The 11,229-nt window shown below is 48.0% G+C and overlaps 1 protein-coding gene across 1 annotated transcript; it reads left to right on the forward strand.

Annotated features, from left to right (window-relative positions):
• Positions 1 to 1,537: 1,537 nt before the first annotated feature.
• LOC111256767 (leucine-rich repeat receptor protein kinase EMS1-like) lies at positions 1,538 to 3,920 on the forward strand. The gene is made up of 2 exons (XM_022825286.1): positions 1,538 to 2,409; positions 2,474 to 3,920. The coding sequence occupies exons 1-2, from the start codon at positions 1,538 to 1,540 to the stop codon at positions 3,918 to 3,920; spliced, it is 2,319 nt and encodes a 772-aa protein (XP_022681021.1).
• The last annotated feature ends 7,309 nt before the right edge of the window (positions 3,921 to 11,229 follow it).

The following is an 11,229-nucleotide window of genomic DNA, read 5'->3' on the forward strand; positions in this document are numbered from 1 at the left end:
TTTTGAATTTATCTTTTTCCCCCTAGCTCGTCTCATAAGAATTAATATGGAGTCTCCAACTATAAAAAAATAAGGGCACATAGCTAAGAACTAAAACTATTACATTGAGCTCTCTCTCATTTATTATAAATTCTAACACAATACTTATATAGATACATACTTATTATCTTCATCCAATTGTTGTAGAATTTAGTTAGTAATTACTCTATAATGCTTCACCCACACTTATAACCTTTCTTTTTTTCACTTTGCATCACAGTTATGCGCAATGGATCCTAAGTTTAAGCTATATTTTAAACATGTTATTCTCGTCACTTCCTCTTTATACTTATAAATGTTGACACACATCCTTAATTATTATTTTCTATACCAATAGTGTCAGAAATAGAATATTTAGAATCATATATTAGTGTACCATGGGTATATTTTTAATGAAGGTAATTTGGATTCAAATTTAGCTCATGATATTTTAAATTGAAGGGGTTACTTAAGTTATTTTCTATAATATTAGTGGTGGGCAATTTAAATGCAAATTTAGGGAGTATTTAAAATTATTTTTATTCTAGTGGTGGGAAATTTAGATTCAAATTTAGGGGGTTATTTAAAATTATTTTTTATAATGGTATAAATGGGTAATTTAGATGAAGCTAAGATTAGGGGTTCGTTTAGTTTATTTTATATAATGGTAGAGGTGCGTAATTTAGATATAGATTTAGAGGTTACTTTAAAATATTTTTATAATGGTGAAAGTGGGTAATTTTTTAAAAACATAATAGATTCAATGACTATGATGATCGAGTCTACCGAATTAATGACTAGATGTTTTTTTAGAGTTTCTTGAATTTCTTTTTTTTAAAGTGTCCAGCTAGAATCCAATTAGTAATAGTAAGATATATGCATCTGCCAAAAAGAAGTCTTATAGTGGCAAACAATTAAAATCAGACCAAGCTGCACAAACGTGAGTAAGGATTCACTGTGAAGACACTCTTGGCAGCATTCTTCCAAGAAATTTCGTAATGAAGAATTGCAAACATCAGATCAGATGGATGAATTCTGAGTTTTTACTACATTCAGAAATCCAAATAAATGTTAAAGCTTAGTTGACAGAATTGATTCTTTTCAGAAAATTTGCCAACAAACCATTCATATTACGAGGTTCACTAATTTCCTTGACTTCTGGACAAAGATATCTGCACAAACTTGTGAGCGTGTACCCGACGACAACCACCCGAGTCTTCAGTCTCTCCATCAATTAGATCTGAAAGCTAGGAATAGAATCTAACAGCAAGAAGACCTGTTGCTTGACTAGCTATCTCTGGCCAGTATAAATTGCATTTGGCGATCCTTATTCCCAAGAACAGCCACTGGCACGACAATGGAGCTACCTAGAAATCTCCTCTGCATTCTCATCTTCTTCCTCATATGTACGGCCCACGCAAGCGACAGCGAACAAGCGGCGGTTGCTCTTCTCCAGTGGAAGTCCACTTTGGATGGTAGCAGCACCAGGAACTTGTCTTCTTGGTCACCAAACCACACTATGTGCTTATGGTTCGGCATCCTGTGCAGCAACACCACCAGCCACATCATTGGACTTCGTCTTCCTGGAGCCGGCATCAAGGGTCGGCTTGACACCTTAAACTTCACTGCATTTCCGCAACTCACCGAGCTCAACCTCAGTAGCAATGGCCTCCATGGAGACATCCCTGCTAGCATCTCTTCGCTGCAGGCGCTGGTCTATCTTGACCTCGGCTTCAACAGCTTCAAAAAGTTCGTACCACCAGAGCTTGGGAGCCTCTCAAACCTCATCGACCTCCGGCTCAACAACAACAACCTCACAGGTGCCCTACCCTACAAACTCAGCAAGCTCCCCAAGATCGTTCGCCTTGAGATTTCTGACAACAACTTTGACAAACCAGAGTTCTCCCCAATGCCCACCCTGCAGTTCTTTTCCATGTACAACATAGGCGTTAATGGCAGCTTTCCAGAGTTCATCTTGGAGTGCCCCAACCTGACATTCCTTGACCTGTCGTGGAACAAATTATCTGGGCCGATACTGGAGTTGATTCCAAAGACAGCTCCAAATCTAACATACCTCAAAGTGAGATCAAACAGGTTCTCTGGGCCAATACCACCAACACTCGCAACACTACGGCAGCTGCGATACCTGGAACTCTCAAATAACAATTTCACCGGTATTATCCCCTGGGAGCTTGGTACACTTGCAGCATTGCTAGTACTTGACCTCCAAAACAACCCACTCAGTGGACCAATCCCTGTTGAGATCTGCAATCTTTCAAACTTGTACTGGCTCAATGCTGCAGGAATCAACCTCAGTGGAACAATACCACCATGTATCAGCGGTATGGCGGGCATTGGCACGCCTCGAACTCTGGAACAATCAACTGGAGGGTGAGTTGCCTGCAACCATCTGTCTGCTGCATAGGCTTATGTATCTCTTGGTGGGCTTCAATAGATTGACTGGCCCTGTACCAAAGGATCTTGGCCAGGGGCAGCCACTTGTTATTGTAGACTTGTCCAACAATGACTTCTCTGGAGAATTACCTCCCACACTATGCAACAACTTTCGGTTAGAACAACTAGTGGTGAACAATAACAGTTTGTCAGGCTTGCTTCCAGCATGCCCAAATTTGACTTATGCTTGGGTAGGTCAAAACAATTTCTCGGGTGACATCTCACATGTGATTGGAAAATACCCCATCCTGCGTGGACTTGACGCATCAAGAAATCAATTTACAGGAATGATTCCACCAGAGTTCTGTCAATTACTTTTTCTGGAGTTCTTGGACCTTTCAAACAACCAGCTGTATGGGGAGCTCCCCAGTTGCTTGATGAAACTTCAACTATTGGACTTTGTAGATTTGTCGAGAAATGCCTTCTCTGGCAAATTCCCAACCCTAACAAGCCCTAACTGTTCACTGACATCACTGCACTTGGCAAACAACAACTTCACTGGAGGCTTTCCTTCTTCCTTAAGTTACTGCAGTAATTTAACAATTTTAGATCTCGGCAACAACAAATTCAATGGGGAAGTTCCTTCATGGGTATCACAAAAAATGCCTTCCCTTAAGGTTCTCCAGCTCCGCTCAAATATGTTACAGGGATGCATACCCTGGCAATTATCACATCACTCTCAACTGCAGCTACTTGATTTAGCCAACAACCAGTTGAATGGCTCTATACCAAGGCATTTTGCTAACTTCGCATCGATGATACAGCAGAACAACGGGTCCTACTTGGGATCAACACACATTTTGCTTACATACTCAAATCGATCTCTGACCCCATATTCTGACAGAATTAATCTATTTTGGAAGGGGAAATATTATACATTCGAGAAGGCAATTGCTCAAATGACGGGTATTGATTTATCGAGCAATCTTTTGTCGGGCGAGATACCTACGGAGTTGACAAACCTAAAGGGCCTCCAGTTGCTAAATCTGTCGAGAAACAATCTATCTGCTGGCATCCCAAATGATATTGGCAATCTGAAGGCCCTAGAGTCCCTGGACTTATCCTGCAATGAACTTTCAGGCCATATACCAGATAGCCTCTCCAGCTTGACATTTCTCAGCTCTCTCAATCTCTCCAACAATCAGCTGTCAGGTCCGATACCCACAGGTGGCCAGCTCAACACATTAAACGATCCATCAATTTACAGCAATAACGCTGGGCTTTGCGGACTCCCTTTGAATATAACGTGCTTAAATAGAAGTTCTGGATCAGCAGCGGATATGGATGAAGATCGAGGAATTTACTACTCCACACTTGTGGGGTTTGCTCTAGGATTCTGGTTGTGGTTTGGAGCACTAATTTTCTCTGATTCCTGGGGGATTGCTGTTCTAAGCTTCATTGATCATGTGCTGAACAAGATTATGCAAAGGATACAGAACTGTTATTAGCTCCAGTTGTGGCATTATCCACAGGGAATGTAACTAGTATTCTAAATTCTAAGCATCTATACCTTAGTTTCTTTTATCCTACCTGTGTCACTGTATCCTTCCTATTGAATTAAATATGTGTAATTGCAATTCTAAAAGTTGCATTTCAATACTATCAAAGTCAGCTATGTGCATGTCAAATTTGCTAAGTGGTATAACTTGGACTCGTACATATGATTTACTCTAAACATTGAGTGCCTCATGACAATTTCTCCACACTGAGTGTTTTCTGTTGTTTATTCGATCTTCAATTTGCAGATCTATTAAATTTTTCTCAAATATCATTACTACCGCCTCCATTGAAAATTTCTAGATTTCAACAGAGACCCCTTCGTTAGGTCACATTTTTTCAGTTCCAGATTGTTGGTGATTACAAAAACAACTTAGAAATCACCCAGTGAGGAATATAGGTACCCCATGGGTCCCCACCGATCAGGATATTGGCCGATCCTGATAAGTGGGCCCGTCTGACCAGAACGTGCGGGCCAAGGACATGAAGATACTTGGACTACAAGTTAAGGAGGTCGGGCGATTCAAATCGCCCGGATATTGTGGGATACGTATTGTAATCCGACTCAGATTATCTTCAATGTAACAATCGACTAGATTAGATTCAAACCGACTTATAACCCTAGGTCGTCAGCCTATATAAGGTGGCCAAGGGCGCCTCCCGAGGGCATCCAATCCGACGTCAACTCTCCGCGAACAATATCAGCAATACAATCCACTAAAATACAGGACGTGGGGTATTACTCTCCGGAGGTCCGAACCTGTCTAAACTCTCATGTTCTCGTGATCACCTTCGAATTTTGGGTCTCGCAATCCTCCCTGCCTACAAATCAACCACTTGGGTAATCCCCTGGTGGACTGTCGGGCTATTAAATCCAACAGTTGGTGCGCCAGGTAGGGGTGATTGTGAGATCCTCCCCAGCGAGCTTGATGGCATCTCGCCCCAGCGTCATCTTTCCCGAGAGCATGAAGGACTTCCTCGCCAACCCGATCCAGCTCCGCTTCGGGAGCATGCCGGTGGACTCTGACTCCACCGCCTCCTCGACCGATTCGGCGTCCGCCGCCAACTCAGCATTCGTCAGGTCTATTTCGACGGAGCAAGGTCTTCACCCGAGGATCATCATGCCGCTTGCCCAGCAGATTGACGATCTCTCTCTCTCTCTCTCTCTCTCTCTCTCTCTCTCTCTCTTCGAGAGGCTTCCGAACATTCTTGCAGCAATCCACCCACCCACGCTCTCCGACCCGATCGCGAGGCTAGATCGCATCAGCAACACAATTACTGAGTGCATAGATCTCTCTGAGGTGGTTCTACACACAACAAGGTCGCGCGTAGGGTCCTTCCCTTGCCCCCTTTGGTCAGACGAACTCAACTGCTGTGTTTTTTCACGAAACTTGTGCAGTCCCTTTAGATCCAATCTGGAGACCCACCCGCACCCGCCCAGTTTCCGGACTATGGCGAGTTCCAGGTCCCCCGCATCGTCCTGACTCCAAACCCTATGGAAACAACGACGAGAGCAACTCCTCCACGCCACATCGTGAAGCCTTCGTGGTCTCTGCTGACGATCCGCCTAGGCATGGCAAAACCTCTTCTCAGGAAGCAGGCTGCAACGCCAAGAACCAGGAGCGTGCAGTACGGTGCCAATAGGAGCAAGCTAACGCCCAGCAACAACCTGCTGCTAACATGGAGGCAGTAGGCGACCAACGTCGACCACCGCGCAACGATGGCAACAACGCCGACCAGGACGGTGCTCGGAGCAAACGCAGGCGCCCTGCGCGTGCCAACAATCTACAAGCCGACCTCGAGGAGACCGGCCACAACATCTTCACCACACCCTAGACCAACCTGGGGGCTGCTTTCGCCGATCTAGAAAACCTTCCAGATTCGGAGCCACTTCGGTGGATCCGGGCACGTATCCGCGTCGCCAACTCCTAGATCGAGGAGCAGGCCCACAGCCGATCTGCATATTCCTGGTCCACCTGTACCCAACACTCTCAAAGCCGATCCGGGCATAGCAGATCCGGCCACCACTGAGGTGACCACAGCAACCATACGGGAGGTCGGCTGGAGCCCGTCCCTGAAGAAGAGGTGGAGTAGACTGCCGACCCACCCGCCAACGGCAACCGTCAACTCGACAACCACAACAACTGCCGCCGTGGCAGAAGAGGCGACAACGAGGACCGTGGTAGGAGAGGCTATGGTGAGGACCAAGGCAGACAAGGTCAGCAATGTGATCTTCATGAAGAGCTACATGACCGCCGTGACCTCCACGCCGACCTCAACAACCGTCACCACGAGCGGGAAGAGGCCGAGCTCCACCGCCACGCCGAGTATGACCACGACAATGGTTCTCTTGGACACAACCACGTCGCGGAATGGGAGGACCACCAACGGCAAGAAGATGAGATGCATCGCCGTGTCGACTACGACCGCATCTACGGTGCCCCTAAGGATGCCTATATCCCGCCTAGGTGCAACAATGGTGGACGTCCCAAGGCACCACCCATCGTGTACAACCTCGAGGACAATGACGACACGGCAATCGACGGTTTTGCCGCCTTCACTCCCTACCTTAGGGCCGTTGAGTGCCCAGCCTTGTTCAAGCCGGCTATCAACAAAAGTACGATGGCTGCTTTGACCCCACCATATGGCTCAAGACATACAGTACCATGGTGAAAGCTGCCAACGGTACCTACCATTAGATGGCCGCTTACTTCCCGGTGGTGATGGGTCCTACGCCTCTCCTATGGCTAGAGAAGCTCCTGCTGAGCAGCATCAACTCCTGGATCAGCTCGTTAGGGCTTTCACTCAGAACTACCAGGCTACCTACAATCGACCTGGTAACACGGAGAACCTTGGGCAAGTCCGCCAGCGATAAAACGAATCTCTCCGAGACTATGTCAACCACTTCTTCGAGAACCGCAACAAGCTGGCCAGTGTTGAGGACCGCGACATCATCTGGTACTTTCGCTCTGGCTCGTTAAACTATAATACTTTCTGCAACTATATGAGGCTGCCCCCAAGATGGGTCGAGCAGATGATGCAGGTTGTCAACACCCAGGCTGACATAGAGGAGGCGGCACAAGTGCAGTTCCAGGACGGCAAGCATCACCAGAACAACAACAACGATCCGCCGACCCATGATGAACACCAAGCACGACCGGAGTTCTCCCAACTTTGAAAAAGGGCCCTCGAGGTCCTCATTGTGGAAGCTGACCCCACCAAGCTGACTACCTTCCTCCAAAAAGAGTTTGATGACACCCTCAACGCTTCGTGCCCCTTCCATAAGGACACATGTCACAATCTTCAAGACTGCACAGTCCTTAAGAAAGAGCTCAGTGCCCCGAAGAAGTACAAGCGACCTCGCCGCAACGACTACCTCAGGGACGACAATTGTCGCTACTACTGCCACCGCGATGACCATGATGATCGCGGCGACCGTCGCTGTGACAACCACTACTGCGATGACGCGACCACCGTCGTGACGATCGTGATGACCGCCGCCGCGATGACCGCGACAACCACCAATATGATGACCGCGATGATTAGCATAGGGAGGAGCGTCGTGACCAGCCAAACCCAAGCGCTGACCAGAACGTGGAGTTGCAGTGACTGGACCATCAGGTCAACATCATCGTGGGCGGCCCCAAGGCGTTCTGCAGCAACCGCAAGCACAAGCTGCACCAGCGAGAGGTGCACTTCGTCTCCATACGGCCAGTCCAGTATCTGCGCAGGTCTGAGTAGCCCATAACTTTCTCCAGGGAATATCATTGGGTACACATTCCAGACCCCGGGTCCTACCCGTTGGTGGTATGCCCGACCATAGACCAAGCTCTCCTCCCCAAGGTGTTGATTGACGGTGGCAGTGGGCTCAACATCATCTTCACGGAAAGCTTGAAGCTCATGGACTTTAAGTTCGAACAGCTCCAGCCTTGTGAAGACCCCTTCTATGGCATCGTGCCCGGCAAAGGATCCTATCCTATCGGCTGAGTCATTTTGCCAGTCACCTTTAGCACGCCCAACAACTATCGTACAGAGCACCTTACCATCAAGGTGGCCAACTTCAAGACTTCCTACCATGCCATCTTTGGCAGGCCCATGCTGGCGAGGTTTATGGCGATCCCGCACCACACCTACCTTGTCCTCAAGATGCCGGCTCCAAATGGTATCATCTCCATCAATAGCGACGTCGAGACATCGTACAAATGTGACACGGAGGAAGTACAGCTTGTTGAAGCTCTAGACTACTCGACCAAGGCCACCACCATGCTCGTTGAGGCCTAGAAGGTGGACCAGGACCAGCTCATGATCCCAGAGATGGAGCCGATGCCCATAGCGCTGCAACCCGACCCCAAGGTCAAGAAGGTATGCCTCGACCTAGAAGACCCGACCAAGATAGCCCTCATAGGGTCCGACCTCTCTGCCAAATAGGAACTCGCGCTCACCAGTTTCCTTTAGAAAAACTCGGACATATTTGCGTGGAAGCCATCAGATATGCTCGGTGTCCCGCGGGAGCTAGCTGAGCACTCCTTGGACTTGAGCAAGACAGCAAGACCGGTCAAGCAAAAGTTTCACTGCTTCTCCCAAGATCGCAAGGAGGCCATTAGGGTAGAACTTAATAAGCTCCTAGCTGCCAGATTCATCTGTGAATGTAAGCACCTCGAGTGGTTAGCAAATCAAGTCCTTGTAAAAAAGAAAACTGGTGAATGAAGAATGTGTATCGATTACACCGACCTCAACAAGCACTGCCCTAAGGACCCCTTCCCTCTTCCACGCATCGACCAGGTCGTAGACTCTACGGCTGGGGGCACCCTGCTGTGTTTCCTAGACTGCTACTCGGGCTATCACTAGATCGCCCTCAATCCTACCGACCAAGACAAGACGACATTCACAACGCCCTTCGGCATCCACTACTACAACACCATGACTTTTGGGTTGAAAAACACCGGCGCCACCTACCAGAAGGCAATCCAGGGTTACCTCATGAAGTAGCTACACAAGAACGTCGAGGCCTACGTCGACGATGTGGTCAACAAGATCAAGGACGAGGAGAGCTTCATAGCCAACCTCGCAGAGACCTTTGACAGCCTCCGGCTCTACTGCTGGAAACTTAACCCAAGCAAATGTATCTTCGGTGTCCCATCTGGAAAGCTCCTGGGCTTCATGGTCAGCTAGCACGGCATCGAAGCCAACCCCATCAAGGTTGACACAATCAGAAACATGGCAAAATTGGCTAGTAAGAAAGACGTCATGAAGCTTACTGGCATGATGGCGGCATGAGCAAACTCAACGAAAAGGTTCTACCCTTCTTCAAGCTGCTCAAAAAGGCGGACAAGTTCGAGTGGGATGCCGAGGCTAGCAAGGCACTCCAAGAGCTCAAAGCTTTCCTTACTGCCCCCTCCCCCCCCCCCCGTGTCATGACAGCCCCAGCCGACCAAGAAATGCTACACCTCTACATCTCTGCAACAACACACGTTGTTAGCACCGTGCTAGTTGTGGAACGCGAGGAGCCTGACCATGCACAAATGGTGCAACGACCGGTGTATTACGTCAGTGAGGTCCTCAGCGACTCCAAGATTCGCTACACGTAGGTTTAGAAGTTGCTCTACATAGTTGTAATCTCGTTTAGAAAGCTGCATCAGTACTTCCAGGCGCACAAGATCTGGGTAGTTTCCTCGTATCCAACTGGCAAAATCCTCCACAACAGGGATGTCAACGGTCGAGTTGTCAAGTGGCCCGTAGAGCTTGGCAAATTCGACCTTGATTTCTGCCCGCATCATGCGATCAAGTCGCAGATCTTGGCCGACTACATGGCCGAGTGGACATAGATCTAGAAGCCACCCTCCCTGGAGAGTCTAGAACAATAGACTATGTACTTTGACAGCACCCTAAACCTCAAAGGAGCCGGCGCGGGGATCCTCTTCATATCCCCCAAAGGCGAGCAGCTCAAGTACGTCCTCTAGATCTACTACAAGGCCACCAACAATTGCGCTGAGTACGAAGCTCTCATCCACGTCCTCTGCATCATCGGCTCCCTCGGGATCAAGCGCATCCTTGCGTATGGTGACTCCAAGGTTGTCATTGAGCAGGTGTGGCGGAACCGCTCGGGTTAGCTTAGCTAAAGCACAATAAGTCGCCTGACACGCGGTCTTATGCTTTGACCAAGTTAACTTAGCAGTCCGTCGGATTTCATCCGATAGAACCACTTTACAGGACCGGATTAGTAGAGCTCACACGAAGGTGAGTGGTTTTAGAGAATACAATAGATCATCCAACTTAATCAATTACATAAATTTTTCAACTCAAGTTCGAAATTCCTCAAAGTTTTACAGAGTTCATGAGCAGCGGAAAAGATAAACCAGTGGGAGCTAGCGCCGGGGTCGGATGTCACAGATGAGGCCCATCCTGACATCACTGGTCCCTACCCTCGCCATCCGAGGAGGGATCCCACTCGACCGTCCACCCAGGAGGAAGCTGGGGAGGCCAAGTGCCGACAGCAGCAAACTCAGGAGCTTCAACATCACCTGAAAGATGTGCCATAAGCAAGGCTGAGCTGCTAAGCTCAACAAGACTTAACCGACCGATGGGAAACTACTCCACCAACTTCTAGACATGCAAGACTCTTTGGCTGAAGGGTTTGTTTTGCCAAAAGCGACTACAGTAGGTCCTTACTTTCAATATTTTAGCTCAGGTTCTGTGTTCATTAACCAGTCTACATTAGCAACTTATGCTAAACAAACATAGTTTCCAAACAATTTAAAGAACAAGCATCAAGGTTCATCTCATCGTCATGTTCCATCTTTACTTAGTGTAGCATAGCGATCAAGCAGTCTCAATCTGTGAGAGGCAGACGAATCGATTCGATTTTCTTAACCATGCATGGCGAACCTAATCTCACGACATCTGTGCACCATAGAGGGTTGCTTCCTGTGTCGGCCGTCCCCATCAATTCCCAGGCGCGTGTTTGGTCTAAACTTCCCTTGGCATGCAATGTTCCACAGCCCCGACCTCTTGCCGTACTGTGACCGCACTTGCACCCACATGATGCACCATGGGAACCACATTCCATGGACAACAGGGGTATAAGCCACGCCCTAGTTCAATCAGGTACTAGGCTTCCCCATCCCATACAAGGTATGAGATTAGTACTTTCAAACACTTGATCACGAACACCAATGCTTTCCGACCTTAATCAAATTCATGTAGACAGACGGGGCAATCCACAGACCACCAAAAATAGTTCACAAGGCCCTGCCCCGTCCA

Source organism: Setaria italica, chromosome III (assembly GCF_000263155.2).
Source record: "Setaria italica strain Yugu1 chromosome III, Setaria_italica_v2.0, whole genome shotgun sequence".
Classification (NCBI taxonomy): Eukaryota; Viridiplantae; Streptophyta; class Magnoliopsida; order Poales; family Poaceae; genus Setaria; species Setaria italica.

Excerpts from the sequence above, each read along its gene's own strand:
- LOC111256767 (XM_022825286.1), top strand. The coding sequence starts at position 1,538 with ATGTGCTTATGGTTCGGCATCCTGTGCAGCAACACCACCAGCCACATC. Across the intron at positions 2,410-2,473 it reads CTGGAACAATCAACTGGAGG|ATTGACTGGCCCTGTACCAA; the intron begins GTGAGTTGCCTG and ends GGGCTTCAATAG.